This window comes from Panthera uncia (genome assembly GCF_023721935.1).
Source record: "Panthera uncia isolate 11264 chromosome C1 unlocalized genomic scaffold, Puncia_PCG_1.0 HiC_scaffold_4, whole genome shotgun sequence".
Classification (NCBI taxonomy): domain Eukaryota; kingdom Metazoa; phylum Chordata; class Mammalia; order Carnivora; family Felidae; genus Panthera; species Panthera uncia.
Genome location: NW_026057585.1, coordinates 9106766 through 9126265, shown reverse-complemented (window position 1 = coordinate 9126265; position 19500 = coordinate 9106766). Strand labels below are relative to the sequence as shown.

Below are 19500 nucleotides of genomic sequence, written 5' to 3'. Positions count from 1 at the left end.
CGGGGAGGTGAGGGATGGGACTGGCCTCAGTCATTTAAGCTTCACAGAAGCTGTGGTAGAATCAAGGAAACCACAAGACAGAAACATGAGGCCTCAGATGACCAAGAACTTTGTGTCTATGACTTACTTCTCCACACTGGCCTTGAAGACATGCCTACCTGAGTAGGTAAATCAATTAGCTTGGCTCCTAGAACCTTCTATCCCCCACATGATTCCACATGTCCAAATACCCTCAGCTCCCAGTCTCTCTTAAGACACCTCACACTGCAGGGGCGCCTGGGTGGCTCAGTCGGTTAAGCATCCACTTTGGCTCAGGTCACGATCGCACGGTTTGTGAGTTCGAGCCCTGAGTCAGGCTCTGTGCTGTCAGCTTGGAGCCTGGAGCCTGCTTCGGATTCTGTGTCTCCCTCTCTCTCTGCCCTTCCCCCACTGCACTGTCTCTCTCTCTGTCTCTCAAAATAAATAAAACATTTAAAAAAATTAAAAAAAAAAAAAAGATACTTCACACTGCTCTGGGGTGGAAATAGGTGGAAACAGACCTGTCCACCCCAAAAAGAAAAGGGAGCTGGGAGTTCCTCTGGGTTTGGCTCCCACACCTTTCCTGTGTCACAGAGCCTAAAGAAAGGATTACAGTTGACCCTTGAACAACATCAGGATTAGGGGCACTGACCCTCCACACAGTCAAGAATCTGAGTATCGCTTTTTCCTCCCCCAAATCTTAACTACTCACGTTCTGTTGACTGGAAGCCTTACCGATAACATAAACAGTCAATTAACACATATTTTGTATGTTATAGGAATTCTATACTGTATTCTTACAATAAAGTAAGCTAGAGAGAAAAATGTTATTAGGAAAGTCATCTGGGTGGAGCTCCGGGGTGGCTCAGTCGGTTGAGCATCCGACTTCAGCTCAGGTCATGATCCCGAAGTTCATGAGTTCGAGCCCCACGTCGGGCTCTGTGCTGACAGCTCAGAGCCTGGAGCCTGCTTCCGATTCTGTGTCTCCCTCTCTCTCGGCCCCTCCCCTGCTTGCTGTCTCTCCATCTCTCTTGAAGATAAATAAATGTTAAAAAAAAAATTTTTTTTAAATAAAGTCATCAGGGAGAGAAAATGCATTTACAGTACTGTACTGTATTTGTATATATAAAAAAAAGTCCACACCTAAGTGGACCCACACAGTTCAAACCGTGTTGTTCAAAGGTCAACTGTACTGTTTTTAAGGTGACTGCTTTTCAGCTGAGGGGCCACATGGTGTAAGGGTTAAAGCTTTATTTTTTTCATTAGATTTTCCAACTTTATGCTCTAGACTTTCTAGGCTTGAAGGCTAGGATGAACAAGCAATCACCTGCTGTTTAGGATACGGAATGGGTATGAGATACTCAAAATAAGGTTTAAAGCTCACCTGGCGACCCCCACATCTCAACCCATTTGAGAAAAAGCAGGCCTGGGAGCCATCAGGGTGATACATAGCAGGATCTTACATTGGCAGAGTTTGGCGGAGGGGAAGCCAACTGTCAATGTCACTGGAAGGGACATTTTCTTTGCAGTTAAGAGAAATGATTGGCTCCAGATTATTATATAGCAAGGCCAAAGGGGCCAAGATTGGAGCCCAGGGCTCAGGACTCCTGGGCAGTGCTCCATCCATCATATCTCTGTTAGGATGCGGTCACACAGTGTGCCGCCTTGAAGCCACACTCCATCCAACAACGGGAGAACCAGCATTCGTGGTGGCAGGATCTGATCTCTGGCCATCTGCATCCAGGCAATGAAGACTGCCTTGGGACCACCTGGCTAGAGCCTCAGGGAACCTAGTGCTTCCATGGCCACGTTCTGATCTCAGCCTCTTGGGGCTTTCTCCCAAAAGACTGACTCGGCCCCAGGGGCTTCGTGAAAGCATTCTGGGCCTGGCACAGTGGAGCTGCTGGGAAGGCTTCCTCCAAGTTCTAATTTTCCGTTTAGAACTCAGTGTCGCTTTCAATATGCTCGACATCAGAGGCTTTTTGTCAGGTAGCTTCCCACTGTCCTCCTCCATTTCCTTCCTGCCTGTTCCGCACTGGGTGAGAAGCACGTAGCCCCCGCACACCCCGGGAAGGACCCACGAAGGCGAGGTCGTACAGCCGCCGACTGCCATTCTCCAGCCCACGCTGCCATGCGGCAAACTTGCCAAGGGCCAAGCGCGACCTCACCCACCTCTTTGAAGGATTTCTTTACCTCCACCAAGGAGTGCCAGTGTGCAATGGGCTTCCGTGGGTACGCCAGCATCTCGTTCCAGTGGTCCCTGCCCAGGCCTTCGGCATTGATCCCCACACGACACACTCCTATGATCTCATTGTGGCCCACTCTGAGGGAGAAAGAAAGGGCCTGGCGCTGGTGACCAGACACGCTGTCAGAAAGGGGGGTCCTGGGGGCTGGGGTTCTGCCCAGAGATCTAACTCAGAATGCTGAGCTCTGAAAACAGATGCTTGGCAGGGCCTCGGGGTGCCGGCGGCAGTGAAACTTTGCCCACCCTCCTTGGGTGGACACTGACACAGAGAGATGAGAAAAAGGTAACAAACTGCTTTGGAATCACAGGAAATGGTGGGCAGATGGCCGGACTTTAGGGAATGGGAGAGTTTAAGTCTCGTCCCTTATTGGACTCTGCTAGGACATCACAGCCTTGCTTGAGATCTCAGCATTTGGAAATAAATCACCCCGCTCTGAGTACTCGTTCTCCATACCCCCAAAGGCTAGAATGTGATTGATTCACTCAGCAAGAACATTAATCACCACTCAACTATGTTCAGCGAGCACCTACTATGCCTGAGAACTTGTGCTAAAAATCCTGGATGAAGGGTTTACTGCATGTTTTTTTTTTCTTCCTTCAGCTGGAGTGACACCTGGAGAGAAGGTGTCACGGTGGCTGGGGTGGTTGGAAAATATTTTTGAGCCGGCCCTGATGGAAGAGAGGATTTGGATAAGTGGAAGAGAAGAAATATATCCAAGAAAGGGGAAATTAAGTTGGATAAATATGTTGGGTCCAGATTCTGGAAGGCCTTGAGAAGCTAGGGGAAGAGCCTATATAACAGGAGCCATTGGTGGTTCTTGAGAAGGGTAGGTGCCAAAGAAAGTAGTCTTTTAGGAAGGCGTGCTTCTAGTGTGTTGGCAGGATTGAGCCAGGGCGTGATGGAGGCAGGGGGCAGCTGGGACGCTGCACAGCCATCCCTGAGTGGGAGTGGTAGCAGCACCAGAAATGGAGAGGAGGGAGGCATTTTAGAGGACAGATGACAGGACTTGGTGGCAGGGGGAGCAACAGGAGTAGTCAGGGGCAAATTCAGGGAAACTAACGGGTAGATTGGCCCTTGATGGAAATGGGCCCTGCTGGGAAGCAAAACTTGAGCTTCTGCTCAGTGGAATCCACACTCTTCCTCAAACTTCTGCACCCTTCTTGGGTGGAGCCATATTTGAGGCCAATGGGATCCCGAGCCCTGAACCACAGGGTCCAAGGTCAGGACACCCTGTGCTGCATTGGTGTGGGCGTGAGGGGCAGGGAATCGTGGCCCTCTGGGACCAGCACCTACCGATCGTAATCCATAACCGAGATGAGCAGGTTGACTTGATCCATGTTCTCTGGGGGGATGTCAAAGATGATGGCTTCATTGTAGACAGGGTTGAGAGTGTTCTTCTTTATGGTCGTTTTCTTCTTCTTCAGTCTCCTCCCATCACAAAGCAGGGACACTTTGACATATGGATCTGTGCCAGTGGAGGGGTGATGGGAAGGGAAAGGGGCATGTTAGGGAGCATGTTAACCAGATGTCCTCGAACATCATTTGCAGCAGAGAGATGGAAGCCACAGACCTACTGTTGCTCATCAGATGGTATCAGTGGGTTGTTAAGATAATTAAACCACCTTGTATTTATGTAGCACACCTGTCTCTGAGGGCACTTCGTGCTTAATAAACACAGAGTCTTTAGCGACCTCAGGATTATTGGGAGAGTGCCTAATGGACTTTCACTAATGGTGAAGCTGGCCTCAAATCAGACAGGACACCTGCCCATGGGTATGCAGATCACGGCCCTAAATCTCAGCTCCGTGATGGCCGGCTTGCTCCAAAGGGTGGTGAAGCTGAACGAGGCACTCGGTTCCTTTCCCCGACTTGGAGTCCTTTTCTCTGGGGGTTTGTCAGCATTATTAGCCAAAGGATAAGGGAGTAAAAATAGATGTCGATGACACCCAAGGAGTAGCAGCATGTCAGAGTAAATGAACAGCGACAATCACAACGCTGGTCCTGTCCTCCCCACCTGACAACAGGATTATGGGTCTCATTGTCCCAACAAGCTCATTTCCAGCTGGCATCAAGAAAGGCCCTGCTGTCTGCTTCCCCGGAAGCCCTTTCCTGCCTACTTCTGGGCAGAGGAGGAGGATGGGGCTGTGGCAGGGGCCGTGAGTAAGGCGGCTTCCTGAGATTCAGGGCAACCAGTTGACATTTCATTTCTCAGGGGGATCTTGGATTCTCTCCATCCCCAGAGGAGATGTCTTTTTACTGAACCTCCATGTGTCTCCCATCCCTGTCTCTTCTTTTGTTTTCTGAATAGGTATTTTGTGGTCATCCTTCTACCCTGAAATTTTCAACTCATCCAAGTGAAGCGACACCTATTGTATCTCATAGCACAGGTGTCTTAGACACCATCATAATTGTTATTTATGCCGCACAGCTCAAGAAATGGGAGGGCAACTCACAGGTAATAACAGCTTTTGAGACGCTGATGTGCCGAGACACCTTCTTGCCCAGAAGCCAGGGTTCATGTGAATCTGTCAGCAGCTGTGGGCCAACCAGCCACTGCCTGGCGCCTTGATGCACAGGCATGCAGTTCTATCTCATGGGCACCTGAGCACCCACCAGGCCCTCACGCTCCCCGGGCATCGCTCAGGGGGCAGCTGGGGCACCTCACCATGCAGAAGCTTGAGAGAGCCGACTAACCAATGTGACAGCGGCAGCTATGCCTTAACCTTGGGGGCACTTAGGTTTATGGGGGCTCTGGGGGGACCATGATTAAACAGTAGGTGTTTAATCAACCTGCCGTCTCCAGTGACCCGTTTGGAAGGGCCCTCTCTTGGGGATGTTTTCAGTAAAAAGGAAGGCAGAGTTCCTAGAACCTCTGTGAGACAGCTTTCTGGTTTCTATAGGCTCTGTTGTCTAGGGATGTGCCCAGGACAGTGTTCAGGTCCAGGCAGTCAGGTAGGAAAGCTTGCCCCAAGACCTGTTGTTAACGTGGCAACTTCTAGACTCCATAAGGTATATGCTGCCCTGGAAAGTGTCTTCAGGCTTGAGGCTGTTCAAGTGCTGGCTTGTTGCCCGCCACGCCCATTTCCATGTACCTCCTAGACAACAGATTCCCATGTCACCAGGCTTGGAAAAATATGGCAGAGCCACCTGTCCCAATGGCCACTTGGCAAATGCTTATTACCGACTGGGAGATTCTCAGCTTCTTTCCCCAACTCTGTTTACCCCTCTGAGGTATGTCCATTTACAAATTTCAGTGGGTGTATTTCCCTTGAAGAAATCATCAATCTTATGACCGTCCAAGAGGCTAAGCAGAGAGATGACTGTTCCTTTGGATTCTCTGGGGCAAAAATTTGTGGCTTCTAGTGGAGTGCTGGCTCCACAAGACCTTGGAAGTTGTTTCCTCTCTAGCAGCCTCTGATGTTCTGTGCAGCTAAGGGAGAGAGCACGAAGGCTGGCAGTGTATTTCAGCCTCATTGTCGTGAGGGCCATCATAGTCCAGCATTTACCAGACACTGTGCTGAGATTTATGTACATCATGTGTTTTAAACTTCCCCCCACCCCCATAAAATATTTATCATCTTCACCCCCTTTTATAGGTAGGGGAATTGAGGCGAGAGAGATTAAGGAACTTGCCTCAGGTTTGAACCTAGGTCTGTCTGTCTGCAAAGTTTACATTTTAAACCACTAGACTCCAATCAGTACAGACCGGATGTGGTGGAGATGGGTGGGTTTTGTGGCATCCGGACCCTTATTATTATTGTGTTATTTTCATTGTCATCATTGCAGTGTATGGGCTTAGAGAATTGGTTCATGACTGGTTAAATCAAGGAGAATAGGAAGACCCATGGGTTCAGGGGTCGATGGCATAGAAATCAAGAACAGGCAAAAAGCTCTATTCGCCCCCTGGTTTAGTCCAGTATCAAAGCAGTCTGAGCTGACGGCAACCTCAAACTCATCCTCAAAAACAGGAGATCTAGTCTGAGAGGCCCCTGCCACGTATGCCCCCACGGTATCACCCGCTGACAAGGCTCCTCATGCTACATATTCATTCAGTCACTCATTCAAAACATATTTATGCAATGCCTATTGTGTTGCCATGCACCGTTCCAGACATTGGCTTACATCTGTGAACCAAATAGACAGAAATCTCTGACAAAAGGAGGACCCCTGAATGTTCCGCGTCAAGTTGAGATTTAATGCCAGATTCTGAACCCAGGTGGAAAAGAGGGTCAGTTGCGAGAGGGGGATTAGGATTTGGTGTGAGAAAAAAATCTCTCCCCCACAACCTTCTGATGTGGAACGGCCGTTATGATTACCTCAGTGGCTTCAGCATAAGCTCTCTCTCTAGCACATCAATTTAATTACACCAGAGAAGATAGTGTGGGGACTTAGGCAGCAAAATCCTATTTCCCTCAGCAGGCTGGAGAGTCCTCGGTGAATTCCTGTCCCTGGCACGCACTTATTTTGATATTAAAATGAAATCTACATGGGCTGTATTTTTGGAGGAAGCTGGCTTGCTGGGACCTAAGAGCTTTTCACATGTCGGGAGAGGCTCTTTAAGCTTCTCACCACAACTCCCCCCCCACCGCCCCCCGCCCTGCAAAGTGCAGTGGTAGCTTCAGTGGAAGGAGAGGCATTAGGGTGGGTGCCATCTTGGGGAGCTTTTGGTCTGGAAGACATGAGTGCCGCCCAGAGACAGTGGAGGCTGGGAGCAGAGGCTCCGAAGGATTCAGAGCGGCAAGAAGTACACATTACTTCAGTGTTTTCCAACCGTCTTTCCTCAAAGCCTCATTTTTTGGGGTCTAATACCTCATCTTCTTCCACCTACACCAGGTTGCACCTGGGCACAGATGTTCGCAGCTGGACTGTCCCCTCTTTATGGCCCCTGTGACAATACTAAGTTTTTCCAGGAAACAAATAATTAATGGATAAAAGCAAAAACCTCCCGTATACTCCCAACCCAGGTTCAGAGGCACCTCTGGAGTGGTTTTCCACTGGAAACCAGATTCATCACAAGCGCCTCTTGGGTGATGGGTCTTGGAAAACAAGCCTTTTCCTCCATTTGTAACTCTGAGCGCAGCTCAGACTGTTCTGTAAGTCTGCTCTTTGGGACACTTCACCCCATTTCGCTTCTCGGGCTAATTTGAGCAGATGGGGGAAGGAGGCTCCTGGGACCCACGCTACTCCTCTGCTTTATCAAAACTCAAATACCTTCTCTGGCAACAACGTTGTCATGGGAAAGGACCTGTCTCTATAGCTGCCCCAAGCAAGCATTTCCTCGGTTTCTGGAAGAGGACTCATGCTTCCTGCGCTTCTTAGCAGCTCTCCTGGCACTGAGGCTGGGGCCAGGAGCCCTGCAGGAAAAACTCAAATACAAATGCACTTTGCTTTTCAGTGGCCTCGCTCCTTTGACTAGGTCTTCGGGGCCGCCACAGGGCTGTGCGGACCTCCAAACATTTACACACTCAAACTTGACATAACCCTTCAAAGTCCTGGGGCCTCCTATAACTAGAAAAATTTTCCTTATTTATTTTTTTTCTCCTACTGTGTTTATTCCTTATTCTCCGCCTCCTCTGAGGAAAAGAGCGATGGGAGTAGCTAATATCTACTGAGTGCTTATTGCGTGTCTGGCACAACTGTAAGGACTTAACATGAATCAACACGTTTATCCTGAAAGCAAACTGTGTAAGTTCTTTTTTCAGATTAGAAAATCAAAGCATTACACAGCAAAGGAGTGGCAGAACTGGAATTCAAGTCCAGAGTTGGGGCTTCTCTTCTAAGAACACTGACGGTTCTGGGCACCCGCGTGGCTCAGTAGGTTGAGCGTCTGACTTTAGCTCAGGTCACGATCTCAGGGTTCATGTCGGGCTCTGTGCTGACAGCTCAGAGCCTGGAGCCTGCTTCGGATTCTGTGTCTCCCTCTCTGTCTGCCCCTTCCCACTTGTGCTCTCTGTCTCTGTCTCTCTCTCAAAAAGAAACATTTAAGAAAAAGAACACTGATAGTTCTCCCTTCTCTCTAAACACCTTTCCAAGTCCTAATGTCTGGGTGGCTGGAAGGCCACATGGCAGACGACTTGGGTAGGAGAGGTACCTGAATAGCCTGTAATGTCCATCGCCTTGAGGTTCCGACATTTGATCACCGTGAGGGTGAGCCTGCCTGCAGTGGGCAGGTAGCACAGCGAGAACATGATCTCTCCCAGGTCCACGCTTTCCTGCAAAGAAGCAGACGAGAGGGCAGATGAGGGGTGCACAGGCCCCTGGGGAAGTTGCTGCAGGCCACTCTGGGGCCCGGGAGAATGTTCTTCGAGGCAGACTGCCATGTCTGTCGGACCCAAGGGTCTGGCCTCCATGCTGGGAGTAGCTGGGACTAAACGATCACGATATCGCCTCTTCAGTAGAATTTGCCGCCTTCATTGTCCCTTCTGAATTCTGCTCGGATTCTGGAAGGACCTCAGGGTCCTGCTTTGTCCTGACCGGCCCTGCATGTGCCCCTCAGCTGCAGCCTCGGGACTAGCAGCCCCTCTGTGGCCCGGCCCTGTTCCCTTCCAGCTCGCCCTTCTGAGTCACTGGTCCCCTTGACTCCACACCCCAGCCCCTTGCCTGGCTCGTGGTCGTGACGGTGTCCTGCACAAGACCCACCTCGGCCATCCGGTGCTCTCTCCCAGCATGTCTGCTTCCAGCCCTCAGCTGAGCTGTTCCTCACCAGTCCCTCCGCTTCCTCGCCTCTCTGGAGACCCACTCAGCTCTCTCGCCTCCAGGCCTCAGTGTGGAAACACAAGGGATCGCGACCTCACTCTGGCTATTCTGGCCTTCTGGGAATTCTGGAATTCGAGCCCAGAGCTGGCCATGCTGCAGACCGAGGGGTGTACACTCCCCGTCCCAGGTTTGTGCCAGGTCTTGGATCCACCTTGTCCTTTTTCCTTAAATGTGGTCATCCTTCAAAAACGACCCCAGCAGAGTACACGCTCTCCTGTCTCTCCTATGGGTCCTAATCCTAGGAAGTTTCTGAGCAACAGGGAAGAGGAAAACTTCAAACAGGGTAAAGACGTTTGCCTGTCAGTTACACAGTTCTTTTCTGGACTGCTTCCTCTTCTTGCCCCCCACTTGATGAAGGAGAATGCTGTTGCTCTGAAACCTGCCCTGAGGCCCGGGGGCTGGCCTGGTGCCCCCCCCCCCCCCGCCCCAGGTGGAGGAGGAAGGCAGGGTTTGGGGGGGTGGCTCTGATCTCAGATGGGGCCATCCACTCCTTCAGTCATTCATTCAGTCAACAAATGTTCGCTGAGCACCTGCTGTGTGCGGGGTGTTGTTCTGGGAAAGAACAAAATGCACAAAAACCCCTGCCCTCACGGAGCTTACATTTTTACTTGGGTAAAGGACAAGAAACAAAGGTAAATAAGTCAGTAAAAAGTACCAAGGAGAAGGGCGCCCGGGTGGCTCAGGGGGTTGAGCATCCAACTCTTGATTTCGGCTCAGGTCATGATCTCACAGTTCGTGGGTGTGAGCCCTTTGTCCAGCTCTGCGCTGACAGCTTGGGATTCTCTGTCTCCCACTCTCTCCGCTCCCCCTGCCCTCCCCCCCGCCCCCCAGTCATGCATGTGTTCTCTCTCTTAAAATAAATAAATAAAAACTTAAAAACAAAAGTATCAAGGAGGAAAAAGTAAGGCAGGTAAAGGAGATAGCTAATGTTCATGGGGGAAGCCATAGCTCTTGACGTTTTAGACAGGCTGGCCAGGGAGGGCCTCCTTGAGGAGGGCACTTGTGAGAAGGAGAGCAGTCAAGGATGACAGCAAGGCTTTTGTCCCTTCTGACAAAGAACTCCCCTTGACTGTGCACTCCTAGAGACACCTGATACCTGGGCCCAACTGGAGAATAATGTAAGACACTCCCAACCCCTTCCCGAGCTTGTGGGCCCCATGCCCTCCTCTAGATGGAACCTTGCCCTAGCCCAAGATTTGTCTTGGTAATTTTACTCGCCCCACAATTAAATCCCAGAGTAGCAGAAGGAGGGGGTCTGCCTGGGGCAGAGCTGGACACCCTGGAGAGGCGGGACCCCCTCCAGCACACAGAACCCTGTGGCACCAAGGACCCAGCAACCCCAGACTAACACCCACCAGCTCCTGTGTTTGCAGGAACTGTGCAAGGCAGGGAGTGCCGTCACCATCCCCTCCACTTCGCAGACAGAGAGCTCAGGGTTCAAACTCCCATCTCAGAGCTCTGCCCAGGCTTACACAGCTGGTGGGAGACACAGCGGGACTCCTGACTCTTAGGAGAGTGCTCCTTACACTCGCTCCATCCTGGAGCACCTTCCAGCTCACTGAGGAAGCACCTCAGGGTGACCCTGGCTCCTCTAGACCTTACACCACAGCTTCCTGCAGCTGTCCATTTGTTTGTCAGTTCACGTTGACCAAGAACCTGCCGGAGGCACTGTGCTTTGTGGAGAGTAGAAAGTCCCCCCCTTCAACATGCACACGGTCTAGTAGGGTGTCACCAGTTAAAATAAGGTGCCAGGATCCCCACCTCCCTCAGGGGCGTCTCTTGTCTCCCTAGCCCTCTAGTCCAGGGAGGGAGGGAGACACAGGAAACGGCCCTGCGACATGGTGTTGAGGGAGCGTGATGGTCCCCTCCTGCAGCAGGTCCCCAGTGCACCTGGCTGAAAGTCCTATCTCTGACCAAGGCGCTGAGGTACGAGGGGGCCCCCAGTTCTCTTCATGTCCCATATAACCCTCCTCAGTTCATTCTTGCCCAAAGCTAGAGAAGCCTTTCCGACTCAGCAACAGCAATGAGAACTAACATTCCTGCGTGGCTACCATGCGCCAAGTCCTTCAAAGCCAAATGATCTCAGGAAGCCTTGCCACAGCCCTACGAGGTGCGTGCTCTTATTATCCCACTGCAAACAGGAGAAAAGGACTGTTTGGTGAAGTTAAGTAGCTTGCCCGAGGTCACATGCCTAGTGAGTGCTCTGGTGCCAGATTTACACAGATGTGCTGCTGCTCAAACACCCCCAGTGGCTCCCCTTGTTCCATTTCTGGAATCAAAGCCCATCTTCTTAGCTTGCATTAAGGACCCTCAACAACGGGGTCTTGTCTTACTTCCTCACCTGATTATTTCTCCCTATTCTTCTAGGCCACTCCCCCTGCTCTACAAGACTGGTGGGCCTCTTCTTGTCTCTGTGTGGACAAACCTATGCATCTTGCAGGGGTCCTCGTCCAAGGTCCAGCCCACAGAGAGCATCTCTCCCCTCTGTCCCCCCAACACACCCCTGCAGCACCTTCTGCCCCTGAGCCCCTCAGACGCATTACCAAGTCCCCCTCTGCTGCCACCGTGCCCTCCCACTAGCATCTAGTGACTGGAGGCCCTTTGGGGCCAGGCTTTGCTTTACACCTACTCGAGCTTCAGAGGTGGCCAAGCATGAGAGGAGCTGCATGAATGCATGTAGAAACAGATGGTTGTATCTCAGCCAGGAGAGCCCCAGACGGAGAGGTCCTCAGTGCCAATGTTACAATAAAGGCAGGGCCTGAGAAAGAATCCTGTGGCCCCTCTGAAGGGAGCGGCTCCCCTACGATGTAAAGTGGCACTTTCGAGGGCTGTGTTGTTTGGGAGAGTCCAAGTGGATTTGTTTATGGCCTGGGGTGTGGGGCATCTCTCATGGTAAATGGAATCACTTGGGGCTCTATGCACTGGTCCCAAGGATGGCTCCTTCCTGGGGATCACCAACCTAGCAGGGTGCCCCTCTTCGGCAGGGGTGCCTTTTCTTGACAGGACTGTGGCAGCTGGGGAGCATGCGGGGGGCTGAGTCTGCGGCATGCTGTGGGGGCCCCTAACCCCAACCCTGGTCCCTGCTCCCAACTGTGAACTTCCTTCTCCATCACTGGTAAAGGGAACGGGCTAAGATCCCCCCCCCCCCCCCGCCCATGACTTGCAGGAAGAGAGAAAAGAGAAGCCAAGAAGCTAGTTCCAGGACCTTCTGCTGTGGGTGACTGAGCTTCATTGGGCCTGACCGCACATTGGCTGCTCTTGGCTCAACGGATCAAGGGAGATACTGTTCCCCTGCACACACACACACACACACACACACACACACACTGCAGAGGACTGGCTTATCTGAGATATGAAAATAAATAGGTTACTTTTGAGTAAATAGAGGGATGGGGGCCAAGCAAACAGAGTCAGCACCTCCTGGCAGCCACCTCCCTCTCTGGAAAGCTGGGGCCCCAGCTTGGACCCTCGGCCACCTTGCCAGATCCTGGCTCTGCCCCACCCCCTTTCTCTGGAGGCTTCAGCCCCATATCCTATGCTCCCCGCCAGCCTTTTATCCTCATTAGTGATGCTTGAGACTTTGGCTTTAATAAAACCAGGGTGACCAGGGGCTGTGGAACAGCTCACACTTTATTGTTTTCATCTTCACTTGCTGTCAGGGGAGGCTGCCTTAGGGCCCCTGATTGGTAATGCGCTCCCCAGTGATGGAGAGGTCACTGCTGTCCAGAAATTGGCAGAGACCGACTTGGCTCTCTCGACTACTAACCTATGGGCCGATAGGGCAGATCCGGACCCAGTAGCAGCTGGCTTTAAGTCCTGGCTGGTGTTTGGAGAGAGCAGACCTGCTGTCAGCATAGGGAGAGCCAGGGTGTGGGCTCCTGGAGAAGTCTGTCCTTAGGTGCAAACTGTCTGGGCAGTAAGATTCTCAAAGTCCCGTCCACTGCACACCATTGCTCTTGTCTGCAACAGCTCACTGAAGATTCCCTTCCCTTTGATGCACTCACATAGCCCCAGGCATAGAAGAGAATTCCTATCTGTGGGCTGCCCTGGGGAAAAGCACAAGTCAGGAGACTCCGGCTTTAATTCTTCAGCCACTAACAAGCCACAAGAGCTTGGGCACGTCATTTCACATCTCTAGGCTTCAATCTGTAAGATGAGATGATTGTTCTAAATGTTCTAGCCTTCAGATCTGTCCCTGCCAGCCAGAAAAGACCAAGGATTCACACTGAAAGACCTAACATCAGTATCGCCAGTTGGGAGGGTCCAAAGGTGCCTGACTGTGTCCACTGCCAGCCTCAAGGAATCCAGCAACTTCGTTTTGAGATCCAAATGCTCTCATTCCTTCAGTCCCTGCTGCCCCCATGTGTTTTTGTTCTTCTCCAGGGCTACCCTCCTTCTCTTCCTCCCAAAGAGGCAATGAGTGGTGTCAATGCCTCCACGTCTGTCTTGGGAATCCAGGCTGGGCAGAGTAAGAACCATGCTCCCCCATCTCTTAGAGAACACTTCTAGTCTCTTAATCATTAAGTGCCTTGTCTGAATCTCTCATCATCAGCAGAGAAGCATCCGCTACCCTTTCAGGAAAGCCACAGGAGACCTAAAAGGATCTCTGAAGCATGGGGCAGGAAGTGCTGTTAAGCTACCCTTGGGCAGGGGGGCCTGGAAGAGAGACAGGGTGGAAGCCAATCTGGCTCTGATGGGTAGAGAATAACATCTAGTGAGCAATCCCTCCTCGAAGGTCTGAGGCTTGGAATTGGTGGGGGAATCAGGGACGGAGGAGGGGGAGAGCTGAGTCAGGTGTGGAGGCGGGCACTTGGGGCTGGGCCATCTCCTCTGGGATCTGCCCCCAAAGTACCACAGACCTCCTCTTCCATAGCCCATGTCACCGCCATAACTTTCCTGTTGCTTGTGGGGATTATGTGACGAATCCTGTGTTCTCTTTAGATTGTGGGCTCTTTGGAGGCAGAAATGGTCTAGTCTTCCTCATCATCATACCTGCCATGTCTTACCCAGTGCCTGATACACAGTATGTGCTCAATAAATACTGGCTGATGAGCACAAGGTTGAGAATATGGATTTGGAGTCAGGCAGCTCTGGGCAAACTCTGGCTCTGATGTTTATGAGCAATGCAGTTTATTTAAGTCTTTCATTAAATTGAAAGTCTTTCAAAGTCTCAATTTCCTGATCTGTACAATGGGGCTAAATAACAGTACCTTCCTCTTAGGGTTGTTGTTAAGATTAAATGAACTAATTTGTGTAAAGTGCTTAGCATGGTGCCTGGCACAGAGTAGGCTCTCAGAAAATATTAGCTGCTATTATAATTATTACTTCTATAATTACAAATATGATAAAGACCTCACAGTCTTGCGGTAGGGACAGGGGAGAGAAATGTTGCTTTGATCAGTGTTTTAAGAGAGGTGTGGGCAAGATGTGGGGGAGCGGAGGAAGGAATAATAAACTGCCCAGGGTTATAGGTAGGCTTCCCAGAGGGGGTGATATTCCACAGGGTCTGGCAAGTGAGCAAAAGGAGTTTGCTGCAGAGAAAAACAAGCGAGGACATTCCAGGCAGAGGGAGGCAGTGCGAGAGTGTCTGTGTGTTAGAGGGTGAGACGCAGGGTGGGGGTTGGAATAGCCCAGGGCAGGCTGGGAACAGGGCAGGGCCCTGCCCATCTGCCTCACGGCCCCCACTTAGGAGTCCGCCCTGGCTCCTGCCCCACTTAGTCTGCAGTGTCACCTTCCATCCAGACACCCACACCGGAGACCAATTTCATGGGTGTCATTCGTTGGTTACCCACCTACTAAACATTCACGGATACGCGATATGAACATACAGGGTCCCAGCCCTCCAGGAGTCTGTATTCTAGGAGAGGGAGACACAAAGAAACTAAGCAAGAGAGGCTCCGAGGGCGGTGAATGAAACTGTGACATGATGGGGGCTGGGGGGGCACTTTAGACAGAGTGGCTGGAAAGGCCATCAGACCTGAAAGAGGGAGGGGGTGGCCAGCCACGAGGAAGAAGAGGAGACAGCAAGGCATGCCGTGGGTCTGGACACACTGGTTCGGGGCAGCTGAGCTGGAGAGCAGCGGGGACCAGGACAGGGCAGGGGAAGAGTTGGGGGGGAGCCAAGGGAGGCAGGGAGAGATCTCAGAGGCCTTGAAAGATGTTTGCATTTTATTCCCTGAGAAAAGCAGAGACCTCAGGAGGCTTTGGAGAAAGGAGCGCAGGGGAAGAGAGCAAGCCAGAGAGCAAGCTTCCACGCCCTCCTGCAGGATCCGTATCCAGTTGTACATGCTGTTCTGCCTTCCAAGTGTCCCCAGACTCTGGGGCCTCTCTGCACAACCTTCGCTCTGACCCACGCCACCTCTTGCCTGGACCTCCAAGCTTTCTGACCCCCACCTCCGCTTGCCTATCCTCTGATAGCCTCCTTGCTGTAAATGGGGGGCCATTCACCTGCTCCGAATCCTCCAATGGCTCCCCATTTCAATCCATTCTGGAACTGGAAAACCTCTTCTTTATCCAGAAGCACAAATATATACAACAGATAAACAGTGGCTTGGAGCCTGGGCACACAGGGCTCCTACCTTCGACCCCTCAGCCTACCTCCTTGAGCTTCTGGGAATCAGCCTGAAAATCACGCAGAATCGAGTAGCATTCAAGTTTCTTCATGATTTGGCCCTTGCCTTTTTTTTTGTGCCAGCCATTCTGGTTCAGGTGCCGTAATATGGGCCATTCTGTCCCAAGTGCTTAAACATATTAAGCCATATAATCCTCATGTAAGCCTACAAGATAGGCACCATTATTGTCCCCATTATCTACACGGGGAGACTGAAGCACAGAAAGGCTATGCAACTGGCCCAAGGACACACAGCCAGTAAATGGCAGACTGAGGTCTGAACCCAGGCAGCCGGGCTCTAGAGTCCACAGTTTTAGCCACCCCACCATCCTGCCTCCCCATGACTCCCTACTGCCCCAAACCCTCCAGATGCTTTTGCACCTCCATGCTTTGGCCAGGTTCTTTCCACTGCCTGAAACAATCTGTCCCTACCTCTGATGGTCCTGGATGACACTTGTCTTTCCTGGCCAGCTGTTCTGTTCCCTCCTCTTGCATTGCTTCCCCCTCACTCCCCTGGTCTGGCTTGGGGGTCCCCATCGCCCCTGGGTCTAAAGGCCTGGGATCAAGTGTTACAAATGCCTTGAAGCAAAGGCAAGGCGTTTCTGAGACATAGTCAGCAGGTTCTAGTGACCGGCTGCAGGGGAGGAGAGCGGAGACTGACACCGTGCCACCCAGCACCCCAGGGCTGACTCCACTCTCTGCTGGAAGCCAAGGGGGTGGGGCGCTTCTTCCTGGTGCTGCCAGGATTCCCGCTGTGAGCGCTGGGCCTGGCCCTCCTCAGGCCTGGGCTCCAGGGCTTTGGGGAGAATGCTGGGGGTGGCCAAGGTGGAAGGGCAGATGTGAGGGCTGGGATGCACCAGCTCCCTGTGGGGCAGGGTCCATTTGTTCTGGGTTCCATCCCTGCCTTCTTTTTCTCTCAAGTGCTTTCTGCTCCAAGGCCTTTGCAGCGATATGAATAAATGATCTGGCAGGATAGAGGTGCCTTAAATGAACTCCACAGACTCCAGCTACAGCCTGTGGCATAGACCCTGAGAGCCAGGGATGGCCACCGGGAGGAGGGAGACTCTCCAGCTTGCGTGGGGCACGTGGGAGGAAGTAGGTGAGATCCGTGGGCTGGGCTGGGTCTTTGGGACCTTCGAGAGATTAAAGTACATCAGCAGGAGGCAAATGTTACTGTATCTGCGTATCTTCAGGGAAACAGATGGTTTTATTTAGCAAACTTTTTCTCAGCCTCTCCTTCGTGAACCTACCCTTGAAAAGAGGTTTAGTGTTTCACATGCACCATTACTTTTGGGCAAATATCCGTGAGTCAGAATCACACTGGGAGGTACAGATCTCTTCCTAATGACTTTTTAAAAGGTGGGCGGAGAGGGAGAGGGGCTGCGAGGGGGCGGAAGGAGCTTGAGGAGAGCAGAATTTGGGGAAGTTCTAGAAGAGAGGGAGGCAATGCCTGGTCAAGCTGGAAAGTCTGCTCCATGGGTGCTTGTCTATGGGAGGCCAGGGCCCCCGCTCTGGTCCTTCCACTGGCACTTCATTAATGAGACGAGGAATAAATGGCACATTAATGAAGTTAACGATGAGAATCTGTCTTCATTTCTTGCCTCCAGTTGTCCTGCTGTGTGGCTGTCAAACAGCTGTCAGTTTCCCCCGGGAAGGGTGGGCATCTCAGCAGTGAATGATCTGATCTCTGCCCCGGGCAGGGCAGTGGCAACAGGGGCTCTCAGCAGGAAGGGAGATGCCCTGGTCCCAGGGGGTTAGTCTCCTGGAGCAGCTGAGGGGCATGTCTGTAAATAGGTCCTCCGGGGGATGCCAAACCGGCAGGGCTTTGGTCGCAGCCAAGGTCACATACTTGAAGAGCCAGTGACAAGGGCTTTATCTTCATTGACCGGAGGGTTGAGGGCTTCACCCACCTCCTGCTCCAACACGCAGGAATCTGTTGGTCTTACCAGGGTGTGGCTGTTCTGTTTGCAGCCTTCCCTGCGGTTGGCCATCCCGCTCTGGACCACCCACTTCCTTCCATTCTCCCACTCCTCTGGCTTCTCCCTCCCAGTAGCAGCAGGATCCTCCCATCCCTGCCTCTAAACAGTGCACTTCTAAACACACACACTCTCTCTCTCTGATCAACCATAATGTTAATGCCCATTTCTATTCTCAGGACTCCCAAATGTATGGCCCCTCATGGACCTCTCTTCTAGACTCCAGACTCATACATCCCACCTGACATCTCCATGTGGATGTCTCACAGAAATCTAAAATCTCTCAGATGCTCAAAGGTGGACTTTGATCTGCCATTTACATCCTCTTCTGTTTCTGCCTAACTTGGCAAATGGCGCCTCCATCCACCCAGATGCTCAAACCAGAAACGAGGCAATATTGTTGATGTTTGCCTTCCTCTCTCCTGTACAAGTAGCTCACCACCGAGCCCTGCCAATGCCACCTCCAAATTCAGTCTCAAGCCTGCCCCTTCTCTCCGTCTCCAAGGGCAAAACCAGCTCTCATCTGCCTAATCACAGCGACCTCCTAACAGACCTCTCTGCTTCCCTGTGTTCACCTGCCCCACTTTCCACATGGCGGCAAGTGCTCTTTCAAAATTATAAGGTGAAGCACGTCACTCCTTTGTTTAAAACCCTCCAATGGCTCCCCCTTGCACTAGGAAAAAAAATCCAGAACACTTGCCAAGACCCATAGGGCCCTACCTGATTAGAGTTCAAGCCTTCCTCCTCACCCTCCCAGAAGAGCTGAAATATTCCAGGGTCTCCCTGCTCCCAGGACTGTGTATTCTGCTCTCTCCATTTGACCATTCTTTCCCTCAATTCTTCACATGGCATCCCTCAGGCCTCTTCCTCCAAAGCCACACCGGCTCTGGACTGTGTGTTCCCGAAGGACAGGGAGGGGATCTGTTTTACCAAGAGTGGGACCGGAGTGAGGCAAACCAGGTGCCCAGGATAGAAAAGTGAAGGAGGTTCATGCATGCCTCCAAGAATGCGGGCCTCCTTAAATTTTGCCCTCTAGGTACCTCGTTTCCCGTACCCTAGTCTTGGCTCTATATTTTACTCACTGCTATATTCCCAGGACTGAGCACAGCGCCTGGTATGTAACACACACTCACCAAATATTTGTTGAATGAATGAACAACCTAGCTGTGTGGGATGCACCTGGTTAGGAAGGTGGTGAAAAGGGCTGGTGTGAGGAGTGGACCCTTTTTTAACTTCAGCCTCTGGTCTGTCCAGGAGTATCCCTGCGGGTGACGAGATGGCTCCAGGGTTGAGCCTCAGCGTGTGGTCTGAGGAACCACGGGAATCTCCTGTATTGGACCTCCCTTGGGGGAAGTGGAGGCTTGATTCTTGAGCTGTGCCCAAGACCTACTGAGAGAACCTCCGAAGTTGGGGCATGGATGTGTGAGTGGCCGAGAAGCTTCCCAGGTGATTATTACGTATCCTCAGTTTGCAACATAAGGCAATTGAGGGGATTCTGAAGCTGCCCTGGATCAAACCCTAGTAGAATCACGGTGGCGTGGAATATAGCCAGCGTCATTCAATATCAATGCCGCCAAACTAAAGTTAGGATGACGAAAGGGCTCTCTTTTGTTGGGTGCAAACAAGGGTTCTGATGGAGCAAAGCCATGCCAGATCCTCCTGGGGTGGCGTGCTCGCTCTCCCTCTTTACCTTTTCTTGACGCACCATAGGTACACTGGATAGCTAAATTTTAACAAGAAGATGCTTCCCCCCAAACTTAGAGAGTTTAGGAAACCTGGGTAGGGTTTTAAAAATGTCTGACACTATTCTGTAAATACTCCAATTGTAGTAGTTTTCCAAGTGTGTTTCCCTGGCCAACAGCATCAACACCATTAGGAACTTGCCAGAGATGGA

General features: G+C 51.7%; 1 protein-coding gene across 1 annotated transcript in view; it reads right to left on the bottom strand.

Moving 5' to 3' along the window:
- Nucleotides 1–19500, bottom strand: part of SYT6 (synaptotagmin 6) — a 60361-nt gene that overhangs the window by 5320 nt on the left and 35541 nt on the right. The window contains exons 4-6 of the mRNA XM_049616521.1: nt 8356–8476; nt 3558–3729; nt 2191–2341 (exon numbers count right to left, since the gene is read on the bottom strand). Coding sequence (XP_049472478.1) covers nt 2191–2341; nt 3558–3729; nt 8356–8476 — 444 coding nt within the window. The remainder of the gene's footprint in view (nt 1–2190; nt 2342–3557; nt 3730–8355; nt 8477–19500) is intronic.